The 27,596-nt window shown below is 38.4% G+C and overlaps 1 protein-coding gene across 1 annotated transcript in view; it reads right to left on the reverse strand.

Annotated features, from left to right (window-relative positions):
- The window catches only part of CRYBG1 (crystallin beta-gamma domain containing 1), a 176,108-nt gene extending 148,872 nt beyond the window's left edge, over nt 1-27,236 (reverse strand). The window contains exon 1 of the mRNA XM_019734972.3: nt 26,920-27,236. Within this exon, the coding sequence (XP_019590531.3) occupies nt 26,920-27,167 (248 nt within the window). The 5' untranslated portion in view covers nt 27,168-27,236. The remainder of the gene's footprint in view (nt 1-26,919) is intronic.
- Between the last annotated feature and the right edge of the window lie 360 nt (nt 27,237-27,596).

Below are 27,596 nucleotides of genomic sequence, written 5' to 3' on the forward strand. Positions count from 1 at the left end.
AAAAGGAAGCACACACAAGCTCAGTAATTTGACCACAGTCACAGAGACAGTCAGCATTTGAATCTTAATCAGTCTCAGCCAGGATCCAGTGCTCCCAAGTCAGCACACGGTCTCCCATGCAAAAGTATCCTTTTAATTTTTGCTTACTTTATAATATTAAGAAGCATATCATACATGCAAAAAGCCATGTTACGTCTATATGCAATTTATAATATAATAAAACCAATACCTGTGTACCCACCTATCTTGATGGAATTTTACCCAAATATTGGAAGCTCCCTTTGTCCCATCCCCGATTTTGTCCCCCTCCCTCCCTCCATCCCCAGAGGTACTGAATTTTTTGTTAATTATTCTCTTATTTTCCTTTACATTTTACCACACACCACTGGAAGGACCCTTTTTAATTCTCAGGTATCAGGCCCCCTGGGTGAAATTGGAATGACAAAAGCAATAGGTAAAGGTCTGTTTTTAAATAGAAAGGAAAACAAGATCAGAACATAAAGGTTTTTGTTTTGTATTGTCCTTAAAAAAAAAAAAAAAATGTTAGGAGACTAGTGAAAAAGTCAAGAGTACCCAGTGGCACACGTACGCAGAAATTTAGAGGGGCCAAACATGAAGTTTTAGACAAATGAGAGGGTGGCTTTGGCAAATGCTCTTCCCTCACCTATTTTCCCACCTCCCTCCCTCGCTCCCTCCTCTTTGAGGTCCATACTGAGCCCTTCCTATGGGCTGGATACAGGAAGGGTGGCCACGCATCCCAGTTTGCCTGAGAATATTAATTTATGCCTGTTGTCGTGTAACTGTAAAAACATTCCTTTACTGTCGAAACTGGGCTGACTTAGATGATGTCACCCTCAGCACTGGCAATCAATCAGCGAATAAGACAGGTTCTTTTCTCTCCTGGAGCTTAGCACCTAGTTCCCCTAATTCTCGTTATTTCTTTTCGTTGGCTCTCCTAGACCACAAGCTGGGATATCGATACTCGCGGCTCATCTGACCATGAGGGTCTTTATTTCACTTTCTCTAATATAATGTGTGGGAAAACTCTCTTATCCTTGATATTTTAGCAAAGATAGGCTCTAAATCCCCAGTTAAGCTGCTTCAGAAAAGCAGAGAAGAAAGATGACATCTACCCAAGACATCTAAGTATGGAGTGCTTACACAGTGGAGGGCACTGACTGCTCAGTCAGGAGCCAGGAAGACACCAGTGATTCATCACCAGTGGAGAAAGAAACACTTGCTCTTATTCAGCTGCAGATTAGCATACAGAACCCCACCCAAACTTGTTAGCTGTCCTCAACAGGTGTTTTCCAACCTTCTGAGGAAGGCAAGAGGCATTCCCATACAGCAGTGGCACGGAGTTTGAGGGAAATGGCAATCAAGAAGATTGGAGAGCAGATATGAATAATACAGACACAAATGACTACAAACAGAAATGAATGGCTCTGAAATGAATTTAAAAAGAAAACAATTTAGAAAAGTCCATTTTCTAAAGTGGATAAAATATTTGAACAGTCACTTCACCAAAAAAGGATATCTAATGGTTAATAAGTTTATGAAAAGGTATCCAATATCATTAGCCATTAGGGAAAGATAAATCAAAACCTCAGTGAGATACACTATCAACCACCAGTGCATACCAGAATGGTTAAAATTAAGAGGACTGCCAAGCAACCGGAACTCTACACTGCTGGTGGGAGTGTAAATTGGTACAATCACTTTGGAAAATAGTTTGGAAGTATTTACTAAGCTAAGCATATGTTTGCCCTGTGTCCAAGCAATTCAAATTCTGAGTATACTCAACAGAAATGAGTACACATTTATGTTCACCAAAAGACACATATAAGAATGTTCATAGGACCTTTCTTCATAATATCGAAAAACTGGAAACAACGGAAATGTCCAGTGATAATAGAATAGATAAAATAAACTATGACACAGTTGTGTCATAGTTTATATTTAACATCAATACTACTGGTATGAAAAATATGGATGACTCTCGTAGACATAATATTGAGTGAAAGGAGCCAGACACATACCGCATGATTCCAATGATATGAAAATAAAAAACAGTAAAATTAATTCATGGTGAATAGAGGTCAGAATAGCCGTTGTTTTCATGATGGGTGAGGGGATGGGGTGGTGCACAAGAAATGGGTGATAGCAAAGTTCCATATTTTTATCTGGATGGTGGTTACATGAGTGTACACATATGTAAAAAAAAATTGAGTTACACACTTAATAGTTTTATTCTCTGCTCTGTGTAAGCCACAGCACAATTAGAAAGAAAAGGAAGGGAGAGAAGAAAGGAAAGGAAGAGAGAGAAGGGAAAGAAGGGGAAGAGAGAAGAAGACCAGAGCTAGTATATTATGCCACTGCTGTAGAAACTATTATTTAAGATGGAAGCACCAAAGAACCCATGGTAATTTCTATAATAATATTTTCTGCTTTGTTACCAAGTCCCTAAAACCCAGCATTGCCAAACATTAGAACATTTCTTCTTTATTAGGTCTGATCATAACATAGTTTTCTTCATAGGTGCATCTCACAAATGATTCCTCTTAATGCTATTTGTACTTGAACAATAACAGACTTCATGGATAAAATTAATCAACTGTTTATCTAGAGCTAGGGATTATTTTTAATTAAAATCAATTACAGACATAAGAAAATAACAATTTATTCAAAGGTTTACTAAAAAAAATGTATGTTCTGCCCTAAGAGTGAACACTTAAATTTTCTTCATAGCTATTATGAAATAAAGTAAATTTTAATATTAATGACAAGTTATAGCACCTGAAAAAAGCCGAAATATCACAGAAACTTCTCATTATAGGAGTCAGACTAGGAAATTATGCAAAAATATAAAAAGTGATAAAAATATGCTTTAATATATATATTCATAAAAGTAAATATTAAAAAAGGCTCAAACATCTCACACACAAAAATATCCAGCTAACATATGTTGCATAATTTATTTCAAATTCTTGCTCAAGAAAGAAAATTCACACTTCAAGTCTGAAACAGAAGTAAATAATTACTATTTTTCTAAAATATGATTTAAGGAAACAAACTGAAAAATATAGATCACTAGTTTTACCAGAATGACATGAATTTTGAAGCAATTGATTGGTTTATTTCACAGTGTATTTTTGAAAGAATAAATTAATTTTAGCAAAATGTGGAACACTACTGTGGTTGGTAAAAAAATGTTAAATTGGACATAGAGAATTGAATTTTGTGGAAAAAAAAAGAAGTTCCACTCACCATAAATAAAAAGTTTACTACCAATAAATGCTCTCTGCCTGCTTTAATTTGACTCCTGAGCTCTTACAAATCACTAAAAAACTCACACACGACAATATTGAAAAGGACATAGGACATTCCACAAAAGAAAAAATACAAATAAATAGCCAGTAAGCATATGAGGCAATTTCTACTTCCCTAGTAATCAAACAAACACAAATCACACAGCAAAAGCAATTTTTAACCTAAAATATTGGGAGAAATTTAAAAAATTATAACAATTACAGATGAAACTATGAAGGAAGATTTAGAGAAAGGAATTTTAATTCCAAGTGCAACTTCAGTACTCAGCTGAGGATAAATAAGTACACAGAAATGCAAACTAAACTCTCACAATTTAGAAATTGGTGAAATTGATACCAACTTTATGCCAGTATTTATTTCTTTGCTTAGGTATTGTCTTTTTAAAAGTTAAATACTAAATATATTCAGCTATCATAATGAAGAATTCAATTTTTAAATAATGAATAAAACTTTAAAAAGTACTGATTTTTCTCTTACATAGTCTCTTTTATGGTATAAAACTAGTATTTTTACAGGATAGCTATAACCCAAATATTATTTTTTATATGGTGGCATCTTACTCTAATTGCCAGGAGAGTGCATAAAAAGAAATGACCTGAGAAATAAACTTGCCAATCTGAACCTATAAAGTGAAAAGTGTAATTCAGAAAGCCATATATCAGGTGGTATCTTTCTCTGCACCCTGATGGTTCGTTCCAGAAATTACTCTTCTACTCTAGAATTAAAATACATTTTCCCCTTTTAAGAGGCTTCTGCTTTAAATGATGCTATTTCATACACATAAAACATATTCAAGATATTTTTAAACCATAAAAACCTTTGCTCTTAAATTGCAAATAATAGAGCTAGAAGAAAGCAATTCAATTAAATATTTGCCAACAATTCATGAAGAATGATTAGGTCCTCGCTGGGGATGGAGGGAAAGATCAGGATGGAAACGTGGATCAAATCTCCCCTCCCTCCCTCACACTTAAGTGCAATGCATACATTCTGTGCTCTTGCATTAGCCCCAAGATAGTTCAGGACCCAGATATATTTGGAGGCACAAAGATGGAGAGAGTGAGAATATCCATAAAGTGTTTTTCAGACTTCTGAGGAAGTTTTTCAGCACACATAGAAAACATCCACGTGATTTTCTCCTCTACCAATGTGACAGCAGGGGCTTCAATTTAGAAAAAGCAGTCGTAGTGAAGTCAGGCTCATGGTGGGACGACTTTATAACTTATCATTCAGACAAGGATCTTTTCAGAGTGAAAATGGGTGCTAGTAATAATTATGCTGGGACAATAGGCATAAGTTGAAACACATGGCCCTCCCACTGGTGCCCAGTCAGTGCATGACACTCCAACACCTCAATAAACATTTCAAGAGTGTCAGAGGAGGGAGGGTGCTTGTAGGGTCAGATGTGAGTATAAAGGAAGGTACAGTCAGTCACCCAGCCCCCTCTTTCAGGGAAGTGGAACCTCTTTCAAGTCTCCTGCACATGAAAGGCAGGTTTATCTTCCTCAGCCTCTTTTTTCTTCCTCCCTTCTCCTTGTATTTATATCAAAATGTTTCTTTCCATTTAGAGTTCAAAGCATTTTGCAATTGCAATGATCATTATTAATCTCACTGTTTGTGAATAGCTTTACATGTTTTTTAAATCCCTACAACTTCATGTTGCCATTTTATTAATTTGTACATCAATTCCTAGATTGCATTGTATTGGTCCCCTGCGGGATTGCCTTAAGTAAATTATGTTCCAAGTCAATATTATGGGCTATAAGACCCATCCTCAAGAAAATTGTTGTTTAGTCTACATTAAGAAATTGTCAATAACACTGTTCCTGAACTCACAGAGTTCAATCTTTATAAGGATGCCCCAGAGAGAATTCTGATTTTAATACAAAGAAGTGTTGTAATTCTCCTGATGGGTCTGTGTTTATCTTAGGGATGGAACTGTGTAATTTAGACCAATTTTTTGTTTTACAGAGAGTGTTAGAAAACTTTGCACCAAATTTGAGACGCTGTCGTACTAGTGGTTAGGTCATTATGATCAGCAGCTTTGCCCTTATTTCTTATTAAGTTGGGTCCAACTTTTATTTCTTAGTAACTTGGGTCCCACCTTTGTTTTTTCTTTGTTTTGTTTTCTTTTTACTTTATTTGTAAATCATGTTACTTTGTCATATTTTATGTTTCCTGGTATGTCCTCTGAAATCCTTACTCTATTAAGATACAATTATAAGAATAGGAAGAAAACGAAAGAGAGGAAGACAAAGTAGAGGTATTGTCTCCACATTCTATTTTTACTTTAATCAATGTCAAAATCAACCCTGTCTCAACTCTGTCTCCTCTAAAGAAGAGGGCTCACGGTCCTGCAAGAGACTTCTAGAGGGCCAGTGGGTCACAGAGGAATCTCTGCAGCCTTGTTTCGGGTCAGAGTTTAAACTCATGCTACCTCCCATTCTAAAAATGTTGACACTAACTACCAACCATCAGCAGGAAGTGCCCTGCAAGTTGCCTCCTCCTAGAGGTGCTGTGCTGAGCTGAGCTGAGCTACACCCTTGCTCTCACCTGGTGTCCCCATGGCCATCATTGCACATGTTCAGGAAGACTTGCCTTGTTAGAAATGTAGCTTATGAACAAGGAAGCATTTTTTTTTTCTTTGTGCAAGGCTGACTGGCCACACATAGGGATGAAAACCACAATCACGGCCTCCCTAACCCCATGTACTAATCACACAAACTCACCAGCCCAGACAGTCATCAACTATCCGGCTCTAAGCAGTGTATTCGCTGGTTGGAACACGTAGGAGATTGAATATGAAAAACTGCAGGAGGAAGTTATCTGTAGCAAACTTGCCAAATATGAACAATAGATGTGGAAATAAAGAAGTGATCAGAGGAAAAATATGTGTGGCAAACCATATAATACATTCATATCAGAGCCTTGTTAGAAATCCATTCATGCTAGAACTTTACATTTGTTGTATTTTGTGGTTTTTTTTTAGGATATAAAGCCCAGCCTTCCAAAATTATTCTTATTATTCCAGTCTGCATAAATTTCATTTACATATTTACATATATAAAAGGATCAACACTTTATACATCTGCTATATTTGATTCTGTAGTAAATGATTACTTACGCAAAGAGTAAGTTTGGGACATAAGTTAAAATATAAAAATTATATACATAAAATAAAGAAATGACATTTAAACTCAAAGAACCTAGGCTTGACCCCGGTTCTGCCAATGGCAACTAGCTGAATGCCCTTGGTAAGAGCCTTTTGAGATTTCTGTATCCTAATCCCTATTGGGCTAGATCCGTGGTTCTCAAACTTTAATGACTTTAATAAGAGGTTGATTAAAATGTGGACTCCTAGGCCCTAATCCAAACCTACCAAATTTGAATTTCTGGAGGTGGGGGACAGGAACCTGATTTTTCTTTTCCAGGTGATTTTGATATGGATATTTAAGCAACATATTTTGTGAAATACTAGACTACACTTCTTCACATACTTAAAAACCCATAAAATTCTGGTTCCATGATTATGTCAAATTGAATTTTCAACATCCTTTCCCACAAAAGCTACCTAAATAGTCCAACTGCCCTCTTGATTTCTTTCGGCCTTTCATGGACATGAGATGGTGATGTAAGAAAATGATTGCAGGATTTCCTATTAGCCCTACCTGGATATCAATAATTCTGTATTAAGCAGATTACCTAATAGCAATATAGTTATGATGCCTTAATTATAATTTTCTTTTGCAATTTGGCTAACTCAAGGACAGTAATTCACTAGGTCATATTATTGTTAATAATACCTTTTTTATAATTACAAGTACACAGATTATCAAAGGTCTTCTGCTGGCTTCAGCATACCAGTAATATGGAAACCATTTTTAAATATTTAGCTTTGCATTCTGACATAAATATTAAAAATAAAATCCAAATTATTACAAAAATAGGACACAAAGTTACATTTCTAACAGAAATACACTTATATTTCTAACACATTTTTTCACAGTATAAATAGTAATACATAGGAAGATTGACTTCTTAAAAGCCCACTTTACCTAGAAAGCAATAGAGTAGTCACAAAATTTGGGGGATACTGAAGGAACAAAAATTTAATGCTTATGCCAAAAATTCTACTTCAAATCCCAGATGTTTCAAAACCAGTCAAGGATGCTACTGATAGCTGGTTTGATTCTCCACAGAACCCGATAGAAAATTCTGCATCTCCTAACATGCTTTCATAACACATCAGAGAATTTGCGTCCTTTACCAAAAGAAGACAAAATAAAATCATGTTCCCCATGGAGTTTCACCCTTTGCATCACAAACACAAAGTCCTCAAGGATGCTACTCCGTGTCAAATACTATGTCCTAGGTGTGGCCAGCAATTAGGCCCTGCAATTTTGATGACACTGACTGCACATGTACTGTCAACATGCCTTTTTGCAACGACCATGGCTTACCTCCCCAGTCTAAGGCTAATAGGCACTCAGGAGCTTGCCCCACCCTGGCGGCTACACGTCATTATGTTTAGAGCTAGACAGGAAATCACTGCAGCCAAAGAGGACTGCTCATTGCTTTCTGGTGGATGGCTTCCGTGTCCCTCAGTGATGTTTCCTTCTAAAAATGAATGCACACCTACCTTCAGCTGGTGCCTCACAGTACAGTAGTTAAAAGCACTGCTTTGGCTGTACTGCTGTAACCGGATTATGGAGGCACTGTAACCACCCACACCCTCTCAGGATATTGCAGTCTGGGACCACTACACTTCCAACCACCTGGGGGATTTCTGGCCCACAGGAGCCCACACTGCCAGAGGCAGGAAGTGCCAGAGAAACAGTGCCCAGCAGCAGCAGCACTCAACCAGTGCCTGGCAGAACTTGGAGTTCTAATACCCCAATTACCTCTCCCCCAGGGATGATATAGCTCTGACTTCTACAGTAACCTTTGGAATTTCCCAAGGGGATTAACCTCCGTTTACCAACAGTGGAGCTGAACATGGTAATTCCCCCTTTATTGGCTGGCTTCCCTTTCCCACTCACTACATCACCCCCTTCATCACTCATGTATTTCCTGAATTCTAGCTGTACTTGAATACTTGTCATAGAGTCTGCTTCTGGGAGAACCCATTCTAAGAGCCCATTGCCTAAGGAATCTTCCCTCAGTAACACTACCTTTCGCTGAATATGGTTTTTAACATTTAGGATTGGCTGGCATGTAAATGTTGGGGGTAACATTTGTCTTTCAATTTTTTTCAATCCCCTCAATAGCAAGTTGGAATCTCTACACAAATAGAATATAAAATCTGGAAAGAGATCAATAAGGATCACTTCATCCTTCCACTGGTTTATTTTTCATATTTAAGGGAACTGAAGTCCAAAGAGATGAAATGATTTACCTAAAGTAATCCAACCAGCCAATGGCCGAACCAGGAGCAGAATTTAGGTATTTTGGCCACAAGCTCAGGATTGGAGACACTATGCCTCAAACCTGTAAAGACAGTAGTACGCTATTTTACTAAGTCAAAATATACATTATGAATACATAGACGCCAAACCTAGAAATTTTCTAAATGTTTGTTTTTTCCTGAATTTTTGTCATTAGTAAGGTCTTCTAGGCTACAAATAGGAATGTCTTCAAACATCTGTGTTTTAGTTTTATGATCCTATGCTGAATTAGTAAAAAGATGATTAAGCATAAAGTCACAGATGTATGCATTTAAAGAGAGTCCTCAAAACAGCACTTATATGATTTACTCTTCGTGTTATATGTCTAAATTAAATGCATAACTCTTGCAGTTTTCTTATTTTCCCTATTGCAATTGTTCAAGATGTACAAGGTTTATATTCAGAGGGATTTAGAAACTCTACCTTTGCCAATCTACTTTGTGACTTTGATGGCTCTCTACTTTTCACCAAGGGACACACCCACTGAAAAGGGTGGACATAACTACTTATCATTAGAACCAATTCAATTTATGTATTAGACATTATTGTACTTACACCTTGACCAACTTTCCTGGAAAAATGATAAACTCTAGTATGTGATTCAGAGAACTTAGTCAAGAACAAATCTTATGAAAGAAGACCAAGTTCACTCCTACTATAAATGTGGAATCTAAGCCCCAGCAAAGTCAAGTTTTACCGAATTAACATAGCTAATGAAGTTTACTGAATTAACATAGCTAATGAGTAGACATCCAAGTCTTCAGATTTCTGGCTTAGTTCTTTCTCCAAATTGTTACTAATCTTCTTTTTTGAATTCATCTAAATGATTGGTACAAACATCCCAAAAGTTGTGATAGAAACAGCTACATCACTTGATCACTCTCCATTGTGCTAATAAACCATCAGACACACTTAAGGGGCTCTGATCCACCAACAAGCTTTGATGCCTCAGGGAACTTGCACGCAGCCACTCTGGGTGCCTGTCCCAGGCCCACGTCCTGGCTTTGGGGTCCAGAAACACTTAAGAGTTCAATAACAGATCTTCTCAAATCACAAGTTCCCAAAGGAAATCATTCTATGAATATTTTAAATTGTTCAATATTTGAATATCCTAAATACATTGTGTTTAATGCTACTTAAAAACAAAACATGAAAATAAAACCTGAAGTTGCGTGTTAGGACCTGAACATGAGCAGCTCTTATAGGAAACATGTTTGGTGGGGTAACAATTTCTGGGGTTTTGCTCCTTTGAAGTTGTACAAGTCAGGACAGTGTCTTTGGTTATCAAACTCGAACCACTGAAATGCCCTAGAGACAACTGTCTTTCAAAAGAGCATTAAAGTAGGCAAGAGTCAAGCTTCAGGACTCAACAGCCGGCCATTTGTTACCAACAAAATTCCATCATTTCTACATATAGAATTTTCTTAGAAGTGTTATGTTAAAAATTTTAATATGTATAACAATGTCATCTTTAACTAGAATGTGAAGATCAATATCTCACTCAACTAATCAAATACTTTACAATTTCCTCTTCTACTTCAATATTTTACTCCATGAATTGTACCCATGTTAAATTTAAAAAAGGGAAAGAAGAAAGGACATTGCATAAACTAGTAAAGCTACAAAACATGTTTGCTCTCTTTCTAGCTACTCCACTGGGATATTTGTGGTACAAGAGTGGAAGGAGCATTGGCTAAAATTCTGGAGTACTGGGATAGAGTCCTGACTCTCATTAAACAACGTCATGCCTCCATGGCTTACTCTGCAGAATAGAGACAACCAAACTAAACTACCTCTCCCTCCCCTGAGGAGGAAATATGGACATGTCCAATCAGCTGAAGCAATCCCCACAGGCATTTAGGTGGCGGAAGATGGAGATGAGTGCGGAAGAACTCAGACAAGGAGGAGACCATACAGGGTAGCAGCAACAGGAGCCACAGAACCCTCCACTTGGACCCCCTCGCTTTGCACAGAGACATGGATGGGAGTGCTCCATAGTAGCTTCTGACCAGAATTCCAGAGATGGGGAGCAACTGACAGAGCAGAGATTAGGATGGAGAAAAGACAGGGGAAAGTGAATACCGCCACATATCCACTCACTTCCAAAAAGACCATAGGAAAAGAGAAAAGAATTTACGAGGCTTCCAGAAAAGAGGTGCTGAGAGCCAAGGGATGAATCCAGGGGAGATGGCGCTTACTCTGTCTAAGGCCTCACAGTTCTCACCACACTTTCACACATTGTTTCAAAGGAGCCTCTCAACTGCCTGGTTGGGCACCAGCCAGATTGGTCTCATCCCCATTTTATTGATAAATAAATACCCTGAGGCGCGAAGAGCTTAGATGATTTGGCCAACGTCACCTAACAACTGAGAAATCTACAATTAAAACCCAAACCTTCCTTCTTATTTCTACATCAGTGGGGTTTTGTTTTGTTTTGTTTTGTTTTTTTCTTTTCCACCATCACGGGTCACTGGTAAATGGTGAGAATTTTATACATTGAATTTTAAGTGAAATATCCTTATTTTATACATATAGTAGAATATACTCACAGTAATTCACATTTCTAAGAGCATGACATATAATCTAAATATCAGATCAACAGACACTTCTTAAAAGATAAAATTTATTTTAAAAAACCAGCAATAAGGACTAGGACTTTTGAGCAACCCAGTGTGTTTTTGGATGAGCCTCAATGCTCTTTGTCAGTCAGGGATCCTGTCAGTGATGACCCACTGACCACAGAAGACATTGTCTTTCAATTTTAAAGATCTGTAAAGTATTAACAGCCCCTAGTAAATTTGCTGACTGCTTTGGCATTTATTCTGAAAAAATTATAGACTTTTGGGATTTAGAACTGAAGCAAAAGTGATGAAGTTAACTGTTTGCCACATGCTTTGCTTTTCATTTAAAGACTAAGAAAGTTATCTCTCACATACGGAGGAATGTCAAAAACATGGAATCCACTCAGCTCACAAAATCTTGAGTGTGCTTTTTATTAGGAAGAGATCACAAGCAACCATGTGGATGAAGAAGGACTATATAAATGGATACAGAGGACTATATATGTCAATATACCAAGAACAGGAGAAAATATATAAGGGGTGAGCCACTAAAATCCCAGAATGAAAAGAGAAATGAAACAATTGAACCAATAATATCCAAATGCAATTAGAGAACTGGAAACATTTGGCAGCAAATTTATCCTCCTTATCTTTTAAGTACAAGTGTTTAACACAGTGCATAGAAGAATTTATTGCTCCTTCTTTCTGTTTCAATAGCAATTTGCTTATATCTCTATGAGAGTACTTTAACTCAATCTATCTCCATTTTTCACTAACACTAGCTCAGACCTGACCTAATTCAACTCCCCTACACAATTCTGAGTGGTCTTTTACCCTTCTGCAGTACAAAGACTCAAACATAAAATATAATGAAAAGAGCATCCCCTTAGATTTAGATGTTGTCAGCCAGAATCACCAACAGGAAACAGATGGCATATACCAGAGTGTTTAAGGAACCGACTACTGTTTACAAGATGTGGGCAAATGAGGGAAAATCAATAAAGAATGGTAGTAGAGCAGCCTAGGGCCCCCACCAGCAGAAAACCATTACTACCCTGGACGGAGAGGCAAGGAGAGTGAGTACGTGCTGGAACTGGCAAAATCTGAGCTGTAGAAGAGGTTCACGCATCAGAGTCTGGCTTTCAATGGAGTAACAAAACCACTACCACACTTTAGCATTATCTCCTGCTCCTGCCCTCTCCTCTAATGCCTCCATTGGCTGAACCTAATTAGAAGCCAGAGGGCAAGAGAGCGGGGTTCTTGCATTCTGTAAACAGAGCTCCCACAGCAAAAAAAGGGTGGAGAGTGGATCTAGAAGGGCAAAAGAGAATATTCAGAGACTGAGGCTTAACACAGAGATGTTCACTGCAGCATTATTTATAATAATGGAAAATGAGGAAGAACCTAAATGTCCAGCAATGAGTAAGAAAATTATTTTATATATCTTAATTGAAATGAGAAAATGTTTATGGTATAATATTAAGTGAAACAGGAAACAAAGGGCATCTAAATTGCTGCCTTTGTAATTTCATCTTTAGTGCTAAGTTACATGAAAACATACACAGAATGTTAATGGTGTCACCCATAGATGGTGAGATTATTTATTAATATAACTATATGGCAAATCTGCCAAAGTAGCCAAGGGGAATGTAAACCACATCAATAAATAAAATTAGAGCCTCAGAGTCACTCAGTTTTCCTGGGTCTCTCCCATATATACAGGATGGTTACATGCTATTAAACTTTAATTCATTTTTCTCTGTTAAAAAAAAAATATTAGAGCCTCAATCATAAAAGAACAGTCCCCTGCAAGGTTCATTGCTCTGATCACTTCCATAGAACTGGACATGACATTTAAAAAGTGGTATCAACCAATCAAACTTCTTCAAAGAAGATAAAGTGATACTTTGGGGCCTAGAATACAACTCAGGCAAAGAACATGAGAATAAACTGGGTTCATTTCTCTATTACTTTCCATAGTTCACGTTATACTTTCTCATTTCCCTCCAGCAGGTCTTTAAACACGGTATATATATATATATATATATATCTGTATTATGACCCTTCTAACCACTAAAGAGATTATGCCTCCCTCATCCTAACTGGTCATTAAAAATAAAAACAATTCTAAACCCTAAAACAAAATTTTACTATCTTGAAATAACATAAAACTTCCAGGCTTATTCCGGAATTTTTTCTCTCCCTCATTCCTGCTTTGCTGAAATTGTAAACGCATGTTTAATTTACCAAGTAGGTAATCTAGCACTAGTATGTAGATAAGTGTAAAGTACTTAGTGCTAGAATGTATGTCTGTGTATATATGTACATATCTATAGAAACAGATATATGTAAATATAACCATCAATTTAGAGACTTTATATACACATAACTGGATCACAGGCATACACACACACACACACACACACACACACACACACACACACTGTCAAGTGTTCTTTGGAATTCTTTTTCCAGTAAGTGTTGAAAGCTGTCAAGAATTATCAATCCTCTGTGCCCTGTGAGGTTTAACTTCCTGTATCTCTCAGCCTCTGTCTTGGACACATTTGAATATTTTCTCTTCTTCCTTGGTATAACAGTAAGGATGGAAACTTCATTATTTTAACAGTGAATAGTGCAGCTCCTACAGAAAACAGGCTAGTGAGACTCAGTTTCCCAGCAATAGAGCTTGAACTGGTTTGCCAGCCCATACCGCAAGGCCTCACATATAGCAGGTATCCATAAAAAAGTTTAACAAATGAATTAAACTAGAGCAGTTTCATGCTCATATTTACTTATCTTCCAGAGTGTGATAGACAGTCACTGAAGAGTCACATATCAAGACTGCTTTTGAGAGGTAACATTTGCTCAGTTACTTGAGTCAAAAATGAAAGAAGCAAACCTCATGCTTCAATTACCATTATTCTCAATAATTTTTTTAAAATTAGAGAAAGTCTATAATAAGCAGAACTGAGCAGAGTGTGGTTTAAGATAAAGTAGCAAATTTCTAGTTGTACTCTGGAAATTGAGCAGCACTGATGACTATAATAATGTATACTTTAAAATAACTACAGTAAGTCTAAATACCAGAGCATATACATTTTTAGGTTAGTATAATGGCAGCAGAAATTAAGTCTCTTCTATGATGTACTGTGAGTTCGTTCTGTGTATATAAATACTCATAGAAATTAATGAGCATTCTTAAATGTAATATTTAAATCCCTCAAACACATAAAAGTCTAAATAAAATACAATTTTGAGAGATATGGGCACTAAAGACAAACTTACTAGCTCCCATAAAGACAAAGATTATTTAAAGAATTTTCATAATCCTTTTACATCTAACTCTCTAGATCAGGGGTGTCCAAACTTTTTTCAACGTTTTTTACCAAGGGCCATATGCGGTAAAATACACAAACAGCTGGGCCACTCACTCGAGGTGAAGTACGTATTGCCTCACCTGGTTTATTTAAATAAACTAAATATATTTTTGGAATTTGCTGCGGGCCAATTAACAATGGATTGCGGGCCGCAGTTGGCCCGCGGGCCGCAGTTTGGACACCCTGCTCTAGATCCATGTCTTTCAAACCAACAGTATCTCCTATAAATTTGGAGTTTTGGTCACCAGCACTTTCTTTCCTGTTTTAGGGCTGTGATTAATCTTTACGCAGAGTGAAAAACCCTACGCATTTTTCTCCTTAGATTCCTTTACATATTCTGTGAATCATCCCAGTAGCAGGTCGTATGTCTGTGGCTTTTAGAGTACATTGGAAATCAGCTCTGACACGTTTAGTTAACACTTCATGGACTGAGTCATTGATTCTCAGCAGAAATATCTCAAGTCAAGGGTTCCCAGGAAAGCAAGGTGCCCCATGGACTTCCCAATGCACATGAATTCTTTATTCTTATATGTTCTCCTTCTCTACAATGGGACAAAGTAGGGTGCAGATAATCAAAAGGAGTAATGCTTCCTTCCTGGCTCTGGAAAGGGTTATGGCTCTGAGAGTAAATGGATACTACATTTATTGGATGTGTCTATTCTTTAGCTAGCTAACTCCCATTCACATACACACACCCTCTACCAACATTCAATGAGCTTCAGTTTTCTCATGGTGCAGTGAAAATATTATGAGCCTTGGAGTCAGAAAGACCTGGGTTCAAATACTTCTCTGTCATTTACTAAGAATAAATGAGGCACACCGAATATGAAAGCAACTGTCACACATTAGGTATTTGATAATTGTGCCCTTTGTCCTATTTATTCTTGACAAAAGTTTCTTATGTTTACTTAAGTTATAAGAGAGGTTGGGGATTATATGGCTGAAAAGAATTCTCCTCCTCCATTACCCTATGCCATGCCCATTTTCCTCAGAAAACATGCCCAAACCCAACTAACTGGCTGTCACTTTTGCTGTTTGTTGATCAGTTATTGAGTGGCATAAAGATAAAAATTGGTGCCCCTCTTTGTTTAACAACTGCTGGCTTTGTAAATGTGTGGAATCATAACCAGGGTGTGATTACACACACGCAGAAGCAGCCAGGAATCCTGTAGCGAGCAAGGAAGTTGATGCAAAAATTCCCAAGGAGCTTCTTTGTAGGAAGAAAGTAGGTGATGATGGAGACGAAGACTCCCTACATCTTCAATAGTTATCACCTAGACCTAGCACTGGTTGTTCCCTTATGGGTGTAAAAAAGCTGTTGATAAAAGTGAACTCAACAGGGAAGGGTACTATTAAATGCCAACAAAAAACTGGTTACAGAGACTTCTTGGTCAAATGACTTGACACTTCTTACAGGGTGAGATTAGGACAATCACAAAGTACAAACTGGTAAAAAGAAAGTCAAAATTTTGAGCAAATGCCAGACATTCAGTAGTACTTACTTTGCTTTTCTCTTGAAGAAAATCCAAAACCTAGTTTTAGACTAGCTTGTTTAAACATGTCTACTGACTCATTCGGGGAATATCAAGGCTCTTGTTTCAATCCAAAGTATGCTCCAATGAAGAACTCCTGATCGATAATCGAGTCTATTCCAGACAAAATTGTTTTGGGTAGCCAATACTGAAAGAGAATAGTTTTATAATCCCACCTTGGAGCAACTATACTTTCTTGTTTTGTAGATAATAAGCACCGCTGAGTTCATGGGAGCTAACCAGTGGAGAAGCAAGCCAACTTTTGCAAGGCAGTAGAGCCAAGAATGGCTGGCAAGGCCTGGGGGAACCTCCACTGCTCAGGCTTGAAAAGGGCCGGTTCTTAGATTTGCACATGGCACTCGTGATAAAAGGAGACATTGTATTTCAACATGAATGTCAACAGTTTGCTTTGACTGTCATATCTTTCTCAAATACCAGATGTAAAAACAATCAAGCTGTGCTTTCATTGGATATTTATGAATCCATTAGTATTATCAAAACATTTAAATCATAAATAAAACTTATTACATATCAAATCACCAGCATTATTTCAAGCCCCATAAAGGGAGTTCTCGCATGGCTGCAATACGATAGACTCTATAATTATAAATGACATTTTGTTGCTATAAAATATGGCTTCTATAAGCTTTAAATTTTTTTGAAAACATGAATTAAGTTATTTTAAGGTTTGGGAAGCTGGGTTTTAGTTAGTAAGTGAAGTACTAATCATAGCAGAAACTCTGAAAGTATTCAGTATGTCATAACCAGACCGCTAGAGTATTCACCAGCTGAATAGCTAGCAACTCAATTGAGAAATCAGACAGTCTCATAGTTGTTGGTTTATGAAACTAGGGGAAGATTTCCAGGAGAAGAGTCATCAGGAAGTTCGGTGAGTCAGTTGGGCTCCTGTCAAAAGTGGATATAGGCCAAGAAAGGAGAGGTACAGTCTACAATCCATGAGAACCCAAAAGAACAGCTGACCAGAAACTAGAAAACCTAAGGTTTGGTCCTGCTTCCTCCATCTGCATTGGCTTCTCTGAACCTCATCTGTGAAATGAGGGTGTGGGCTGACTGCATGGAGCCATTATGAGCCTCACGTGGGAAGCAACATCAGCAATGGTTTATAATCCTTGAAGAGTAAGGTCAACATAAGGTGAAATGTGTATTTGTTGCCAGGGAATTGTCAATGATAAATCAGGTAGTAAATGCGAAAAATTCAAGCAGCAGGACTTCTAGAGACCTAACGTTAGAGCGGCTACAAGCGGGTCTGCTTGAGAAATTCTGATACCCCCACTTAACCCGAGCAGCAGCTATAAATTTTGAGGGCTACCCATCTGGCCACTTATCTCTGACCTTGCATTCTGCTGCCAGTGCCAAGACTGCAGGGCAGGAAGGAGGATGTACAAACGAGGCCCACCTCTTGGTTACGCTGCTTTCTGACAAAGCTTAAGCAGGAGCCCAGAACGCGGGATCTAGACCCAATACTTCTGCATATAACATACACTTTAGAATTTCTGATTTAAAATTGATTTTTCTTCAAGATTTTAATGTACTTACATTTCTATGAATTTACATGTTTTCTCTCCACTACTTAACAGAGAAATTGTCTAGTACCAAAAATATACTCGTTGTGGGAATATAAAGAAGGCAACATTAATCACAGTGATTGATGTCAATTTGCAGTGATTAATCGCAGGACTCAAGACCACCAGGTGGGTAATTCCAGCCCCAGCCATTATGAGCTCTGTGATGTTGGTTAAATTACCATACACCTCTCATTTTCCTCAAAAAGGGGATAACAATAGTACCTCTCAGGGATGCTATGAATTAATTGTACTGAGTTAATATTTGTAAAGCACTTCGAACAGTGTCTGATACACACAGTATATGTAAATAAACTGCATCTTTCCATCAAGTATTAATGGAAAACAATATTTTCACAGATATGGTGTGAGGTAATTATTATAAACCAAATGCTTCCTCTATTTTCTTATCTTATTCATAGCACATATTATTTTGCCTTTTGACTCCAATTACAAGATAAATAACTATCCAACTAGAAAGTCCAAAGAACTATCTGGAGCTTATGCTACTGCTTGTTAACTACTTTGAGAAAAAGAAGTGTATCACGCATGGTGTCTTTATGTAACTGTTGGCCAAATCTCTTATTCGAGCTGTTGATATTACCCTCACGATGCCATAACCCTAACTTCTTCTTCTTCTTCTTTTTTTAATTTTGAGGGTCAGATGCTTTTATTTATTTTGTTTTTTAAAATTTGGGGGGAATATTGGGGAACAGTGTGTTTCTCCAGGGCCCATCAACTCCAAGTCATTGTCTTTCAATCTAGTTGTGCAGGGCGCAGCTCAGCTCCAAGTCCAGTCGCCATTTTCAATCTTTAGTTGCAGGGGGTGCAGCCCACCATCCCATGCGGGAATTGAACCGGCAGCCTTGTTGTTGAGAGCTCACGTTCTAGCCAACTGAACCATCCGGCCACCCCTATAACCTTAACTTCTAATAAATGAGACACCTAGGTTCATTGGTTTGAAATGGCATACAGCAAGAATAAATACGGCCAGCAGCCAACTCTTTTCACCACAGAATATTAAGCCAAGCTTAACAGCAACCTACTTTTACTCATTTAATTTCCATCTATGGGAAACTAAAAACAAAAGGCACTTGTTAATTCCGTGTTAGCTCCGGGTTCAATCTGTACTGATGTATAACTTGTTGATGAGAGAAGCTGGAGACACTGTGAATGGATTTTGAATTCTGTCTCACTTGTGTGTTCTGGGATCTCCCAGTACTTTCTTGAAATGATTGCTTGTTATAAAGGGTCTCTATCATTGCTTCATTTCTAATGAACAGGCCAACCCAAGAGACACACAGTCTTGTAAAGACAGTACTAAGCAAGTGCTCATTCTGTAAAATGAAGACTTCTCATAAATCTGAATACACGCAGGTATTTTGATGAGGCATGTGGGTTAGCCCAATGCAACTGGGTTAAGGGAGCTATAAATGAGCTAATGAGACTCATAAACAATTAACTGGTCTTTCTGGCCAAACTCCTCACAAGTGTCAAACATTCTTACATATTTTATCTTGAAAACTCAATTTAGGACAAGATATTAAATTCACATTTCCATCCTCTCTTGGGCAAAAGGCCCAGAACTCATTTTTCTAAAGTGAATATATGGAAAGATACCTATTGGATGTGCCAGGCAATTTGGTATGAAAATGAAGATAGTATATTTTTAAGGAAGAACACCTTGCTTGGAGAACATAGGCAATGCTGGATTCTCCTTGACAGACTCCAAAACTATTTTGACAAAGATTGAGTAGACACCAAGTTAGCCATGTATCCTAAACAGCAATCCTCTTTGGATCTTTAAATCTAAAAAACTGTCAAGAACCAGTCATTTTTAGCCTATTTTAGAGTATCAGCATCATGTTTACCTATAATTTCAGCAAAGGTTTTCAAATCAGTGTGTCACATTCCCAGACCAATCTTCCTAGGTGCCAAAACATGACAGAAGACCTTAAGTAATATAATCTCAGGCTCTGGATATTTTAAGGAACTGGAGAAAATGATGTATGCATAACCCTGAGTACACGATTCTTTTTCTTTGTTTTAAATGCCACTGTGAAAATAAAAGTTTCCATGATGTTCCTTTTGGTTCAGTATCAGATATAGTTTAAGATGATCATAACCTCAAGAAGATTTGGAGCCTCTGATGATCTCCATATCAGAGAATAAAATTTCTCATTAATTATTCAACATGAGTAAAACTTCTTCATGAGAGAAATAATTTTCGATTAAATCATCTATTTCTGCACTTAATGCATCATATGCTACTTTATTCATCTTCATCCATATGCCCCATCCTCCACTAGGCTGGAAGTTTCTTAGGATCACCTCTAATTTCATTGTTCTATTCCATAGTGACTAATACAGAATTAGTGCTCAGTGTTTGTTTGTTAAACACAAGAAACTTCTCTTTGAAATTTAGTTGGTAATAATTTCAATAAGAAGATACAGAAAGGAATTTGTGCCATAGAATAATCTATCGCTAATCCTAGAAAAATGACTCTGTAGATCCGATTGCACTGCTTTTCATGAACAGGATCTCTGGGTCTTCTATACAATAAATACAGCATAAAATGGAGATTAAGCAATTATTTGATAAAGTTTTCAAGGTAAACAGAAATACACACAACTCAAGAGTCAAATGATCTCTCCAGAAACAATTTTTAAAATAAATAAGTCACTTTTTCTGCATGAACATTCCTAAAACACAACTGATCCCTTAGGTGAACTCAAACTTTAAGACAGATCCTTCCTTATATAGCCAATTAATCTATGACAAAGGAGGCAAGAATATACAATGAAATAAAGAGAGTCTCTTCAATAAGTGGTGTTGGGGAAAATGGGCAGATACACGCAAAAACAAATGAACTACTTTCTTACACCATATAACAAAATAAACTCAAAATGGATTAAAGATGTAAATGTAAGACATGAAACTATAAAACTCCCTGAAAAAAACATCGGCTGTAAACTCTTTGACATTGTTCTTAGCAATATCTTTTTGAATATATCTCCTCTGGCAAGAGTAACAAAAGGAAAAACTAAACAAGTGGGATTACATCAAACTAAAAAGTTTTTGCAGAGCAAAGGAAACCATCAACAAAACGAAAAGACAACCTACTGAGTGGGAGAAGATATTTGTAAATGATACATCAAGTAGTGGTTAATATTCAAAATATATAAGAAACTCAAAAAGCTTAACACCAGAAAAACACAAACAACCCAATTAAAGAGAGGGCAGAGGACCTAAATAGACATTTCTCCAAAGAGGACATACAGATGGCCAACAGACGTAGAAAAAGATGCTTAGTGTCACTAATCATCAGAGAAATGAAAACTAAAACCAAAATGAGGTACCACCTCACACCTGTCAGAGTGGTTATCTTCAAAAAATCAACAAATGACAAGTGCTTGAAAGGATGTGGAGAAAATAGAACCCTTATACATTGTTGATGGGATTGTAAATTGGTGCAGCCCCTGTGGAAAACAGTATGAAAGTTCCTCAAAAAATTAAAAATAGAACTAACATATGACCAAGCAATTAATTCCATTTTGGGGTATTTATCTGAAGAAATCCAAAACACTAATTAAAAAAGATATATGCACCCTTATGTTCACTGCAGCATTATTTACAATAGCCAAGCTATGGAAGCAACACAAGTGCCCATCAACAGACAGATGGATAAAGAAGAAGTGGTACATATATAAAATGGAATATTACTCAGCCATGAAAAAGAATGAAATCTTACCATTTGTGACAATAAAGATAGACCTAGAGGGTGTTATGCTAAGTGAAATAAGTCAGAGAAAGATAAATACTGTGTTATTTCACTTATATGTGGAGTCTAAAAACAAAATAAAACAAATGGAAAAAAAAAAGACATACATTACATGTCACTTGCTAAGGGAAGCCTTAAAAAACAATAACTGTAAGACAGATATGTGGCTTTTTAAAAAAGATTTTTATTAGAATATAGCTAATATACAATATTATATTCATTTCAGGTGTACACCATAGTTATTCAACAATACCCACCTGACACTATACATAGTTATTATTATATTACTCAGTATATTCCCTCACAGATATGTGTTTTTTAATGTTCATAGTAAATGGGCATTTTGAATGAATATTAGGAGTTATAAAATAAGTTTCAATACTACTATCTTTGCTACATTGTTTAATCATGGATAACTAGTAAAGCAGATTCACTGTCTCATCCTTGCAAACAAGATTTATAATTAAAAGCTAAAGAAGAAAAAAAGAAGTGAACTCAAGCCCAGAAGTTCTAAAGGTTCCCAAAAACATTTAAGTTACTTATACCTGGACTAAGAAGTTTATGACTGAGGGCGGCCAAATGGCTCAGTTGGTTAGAGCGCGGGCTCTTAGCAACAAGGTTGCCGGTTCAATTCTTGCATGGTATGGTGGGCTGCGCCCCCTGCAACTAGATTGAAAACGGCAACTGGACTTGGAGCTGAGCTGAGCCCTCCACAACTAGATTGAAGGACAACTTGGAGCTGATGGGCCCTGAGAAACGCACTACTCCCCAATATTCCCCAATTTAAAAAAATTTTTTTTTTAAAGATTATGACTGAAAGTGTAGAAATAGAGGGTAGATAGAGTGATACAATGACAGAGATAAGTGGCAAAGAATTATCCTGTACCACACTTAGACTCCAAAATCACTCCAGGAGAAACTCCTCTAACTCCAAGGGCTTCCTAAGGCAGATGTATTCAGACTTTTCAGTCTTGGAATGCACAAAGGGCCACCCTTTAGAGACTAACATGCCCATCCAGATACTCAAAGATACTTCAAGGCTGGACAGACCCAATGACAACTTCTTCTGGACTTCTGAAGTTGACTGCACTTACAAAAAAAGTATTTATCAATGCCACCACCATTACTATGAAGACAACGGCAATTACAACTATCACTGCCCCTAACACTCCTGCTTCCAGCACTTTTCACCTGTCAAGCACCTGCTTTGGGCGAGGCTCTGTGCCAGGTGTTTTACGTTGTAATATTGAATCCTCATAGAGTCCCAGCCAGGAAGTGGGATTATTTCCATTTCACAGGTGAGGAAGCTAAGCTAACGACTGAGGCTTATCAAAACTTACCAAATAGCCGAGGCAGATTTGAAACTGAGTGTCCAGCACCACAGTCTATGTTTTTTTTCACTGCAGCGTGCTTTCAGAGCTACTATTCACTGAGCATCTGTTATCTTCCAGGCACTGTGGTAGTCATTTAAAACATACAGAAAAATATAGAAACCTCAAAAACAATGCTAAGAGGTAGGTCACAGATCATGAAACTGAAGTTTGAGCAGTAAAGAAACTTCCCCAGGAGCTGACAGCTAGTGAGTGATGGAGCTATAAAATTTAAATTCTTGGTTTAGCAGTGGTGAAACAAAATACACCTAAAATGTCAAACTCTTGCTTCTTTAGCTTTGGCATGAGCTAAATAAGAGGAATAACCCAGTATTAACCAATTTAAATGCAGCATTAGATTAAAAAAAGAAGAAGAAATAATTAAACCTGTTAAGAATTCTAAACACTAAAGCAGCCATAAAAGACTGAAAACTAAAATCAATTTTAAGTCATACTCTATAGTTCCAGAATGCTTACAAATAACATTTTAAATGATTGTTCTTTTTCTGAAGGAATTAAACAACAGTTTATCCTCACAACACTCCAATGATATAAACAAGTAGCAAGTTGTCTTCCTTTTATAAAAGGGAAAGGTCCACTCAAGTACAGAAAAACTGAAAACTAAGGGACTGCTTACAATCCCAGAGCTTGCACACCCTGAGCTTGCACACCCTGACATGGAGGTAGGTCTCTGCCCACCCAGTGAGGATGCTCTGCCCTCTGGCACTGGCTGCATTTTGTCTCCAAGGGAAAGTAGGTCTGCTGATTTCCAGAGGATGACGAGGACCTCCCACCACTTGAGTGTGGCTCTCATGCAGAGTGTACTAATGCTTGCTTCTAAGTTTGGGGTTCAATTCACTTCCAGGGTGATTTGTTTTAATTCACTGCATTGACCTTTAGCTAAGCACCCATTTCTAATCAAAATAACACTGGGTGCCTTAATTGGGGAAAATAAAAAGGAAGTACCATTTCCATCATAGAGCAGGAAATACACACATAAAATTGCTGCTCAAAAGGAGGTAGATGCAAGATACTAGCAAGAAAGAAAGAGAAACGTCCCCCTTTTATTGAGTGCTTACAGTATCCCAGTCACTTTTCTGAGCACTTGATGTGTATTAACCTGTTAATTTTTATAACAACTTATTACAGCCTTTTGTGGATTAGAAAACCGAGGCAGAAAAAGGTTCATAACTTGCCCAGGGTGACATGGCTAAGTGTCACAGTAAGTAGAACAGGGACATTGTTCCTGAAGAGCCCATACTCTGAATAAATTGTCTATAAAATAGAGTAAAATTCAAAACATAGTAAATGATAGTGTCACTAATGGCTGCTAAGGAAAGTTTGCCCATAGCTCACCATGCCCTCTCCACACACACCGGGGCCCTCTGATCTCAAGAGACTAATGGTAGACAGGAGGTGTGGCTGGCCCAGCAGGGTAACAGCTCTATTTCTATGAAAAATAACATTAACATGTTTACTGAAACCAAGGTGAAGAAAACCTTTAAGGGTGTATTTTAGGAAGACAGGCAGCCATGTTCAAATCCGTTTATGTAAAGAAAGAAAGTAACCATCATTAATTTTCAGAACATCAACACTCAAGGCCACAAATATTTGCAGAATACAGAAATCTTTCAAACATCATTGGAATGGTAAGCTCTTCTAGGAAGAAAAGCATTTTCCCCCCATCTAACCCTGTTTTTTTTCCCCATTTCTTCCATTAAACCTTGCATTAATAATGAGGATGATGATGATTGTTTTTACATTTACTGAGTTTCTACTTTTTGCCCAGAAGTGTGATAAAAGTTTTACATTTTATAACATAAACACTCATTTGATATTCACGACAGCCCTGCAGAGTCAGTATTACTATTTCCTCCATTTTCCAAATGAAGAAACGGAGACTCAGAAAGGTAAAGAAACTTGTCAAAGGTCACATAGCCATTTCATTTTTTTAAAACCTAAAAGCTCATAATATTAACCGTATATGCCCAGCAAATGCATGTAGCCACCTGACTGTCCCACTCTTATGTAGAGACAAAGGCCACAGTGAGTGCTGCACATTCTGCCCGAGTTCTACCACTTCCAAGTCCTGGACAGGGTCAGATGGCTCAAGAGAGCCACACTGGCCAAAGACTGACCAATCTGAGTGCACTTTGACCACTCTCTTTAGACTAGAAACAGGTATACTCTCTCAGAAGTAGATAAAATATTTTAAAAGACAATCTAACTAGAAAAACATCACAAAGACAGACCAGTATGTTTAGTTTTCAGAACATTTGTCAGTACAAAGTTCATCATAGTTCTGAAGGGAAGCATAGAGGGCTCCAAGACTGAACTAAAATACAAGAGGCTAAAGGAGAGAAGCAAAAGTTCCTGTTTTAAATTTTAGTTTAAAATGTATTTGCATTTGAATAAATGATCCATAGGTATGAATGATTACATCTGGATAGACAGCAAATGATAGGGCTACATCAGATAAGAACAACCACTGTGGAAATATTTAAACTATTTACTGAGGGAATAGGAAAACTAGTATGAAGTAACATTTGGTTAGAAATTTCAATTCGTAATGAAGCACAGCATGCCTTTGAAGAGATAAAAATATGTTCTACTACAACCAATTACTGTGGATAATAAAGTGAGAAAAAAATAAAACGCCTTCTCTCTTAGTACTTCTCTCCCTACCCCCTCACACATACTCAGATCACGCTGAACCACTTGCGCTTCTGAGGAAGTACCATGCTCTTCCGAGTATTGGTGATAACTTCCAGTACCACTTCTGCCTGGAAGTCGATGCTCCTCCCGGATCTGACTAAGCCACTTCAGCTATCCTCCTCCACGACGCCTCCCTGGATCCCCTCCTCTGCGCTAACATCTATCATAGCATTTATCCCACTGTTTATTTTTTGGTCTCCACAAGAGGTTAAGAATTCTTTGATGACATAGACCCCTCTCATTGTTTTTTTACAGCCCAGCATTTAGTTAAGATGTTCAATAAAATTTTTACTAAATGATTGAAAACATATTGCAAAATTCAGACTTTTTTAAATCTGAAAGGAAAAATGTATCTAAAATGCAAATCTTGTACAATTTTACTCTGGCCCTCATTTTTCTTGAGAGTGTATTTTAAAACACACACACAGAAGGAATTACTGGACATTGCCCACTGTCCTTCATTAAAAACATTTTACACCTCCAAACCACATAAATATACTGTTACTTCAAACTGATTATTATGCAATAAATGTAACAATTCAGATAATGCAATTGAATAATTACACATATAGAAGAAAATCACCACAAAATCATGATAAAGATTTAAAAAGGACAATGACAATTATACTTTGAATAACTCGGTGCTGCCTCGTTCTGCCAGGTATTCTAATGGGGACAAGCCATTTCACCCTTTAACCTCAGGTTCTCCACCCATAAAATGGGGGTAACCACCCCTGCCACTTCCTTCTCCGTTCCGATATTGCCAGGAGAATGGAGATATAATAGCTGTAAGAGTGGGGATCTTCACAATGAAGGCACCATTAGCCAACGTATTGTGTAATCCCAAGGTAGAGTTGCTATCATCATTCATTACGACCCTTCACTCTCCTGCTCTTGTTAGCAAGTTGACAGTGTAGACTTGCACAAATTCTTTGCCAGTCAAAATCAAGGCCACCTGGGTGGGCCCAAGTTCCCCTCGCTGGTGCTTGGTCTGAGCGAGAGGCAGCAACGAGCCTGAGCACCCCGCCGCCCCCCACACAGAGGCCACGACTGCGCCCGTCTGGACCCCGTTACCCTCCTGCCGGGTGAAGCAGACCCTGGGCTTGTGCCCTTCTCTAAATGGGTTAGAGCGAGGCTACCGGTGGAGAGGACCCAAGCGTCCGCGTAGCTGGAGAACTTCGGAAGGAAGAGGAGGTGCGATGGAGGGCTCGGGCGAGGAACTCACCTGGCCTCGCCGAGGGCCGCCGGGGGCGGGTGCGGAACGAACACCCCACAGTCAGACGGCGAAGGCTGCTGCTTCTTCTTGGAGCGCCAGATATGGAAAGGGGTGTGCTTCTTGGAGGTTCTGGAGGGGCTGGACTCCCCGGGGTCGCCCTGAGAGGGCAGCGACAGGGGCATCTTCTTGTCTGCCTCCTCCTCCACCCGCTGCTTGGATGCTGCTCTCTCCGCCGCCCGGCTCTTGTGAAAGAACATACCTGGGCGCCGGCTCGCCCGCCTTTCCCAGCGCGCTCTCGGACCCCACCCCCTCGGCAGGGAGTTAGAGGACGAGGATACAGCCCAGCAAGAACAGCACAACCGTGCGTGCTTTCCCCGCGGAGACCGCCCAGGCGTGGCACAGTGCCCCCGCGCGGCGAAGGCGGCGCTGAGCGCCAGCCCAGGTGAGGCGGGCGCGCCGAGAGCTCCAGGTAAGGCCAGCACAGTCCGGGTCTCCGGCTCCCGGGGCACGGCGGCTGGGGGCGGGGGCCCGCCACCTACTGGAATCCCTGGGAACTGCGTCTCCAGACTGCATCCCCTCCTCTGGGCTGGGGACCAGAGCTAGGTCTGATTTTGATAGCATCTCCAGGGCATGTGCCGTCGGTCGCCTGCAGAGTTGGCCGCTTGCGGCCTGTGCCAGTCTGGCAA

This window comes from Rhinolophus sinicus, chromosome 2, assembly GCF_057876585.1.
Source record: "Rhinolophus sinicus isolate RSI-liver-muscle chromosome 2, RSI-T2T, whole genome shotgun sequence".
In the NCBI taxonomy this organism is placed as follows: Eukaryota; Metazoa; Chordata; class Mammalia; order Chiroptera; family Rhinolophidae; genus Rhinolophus; species Rhinolophus sinicus.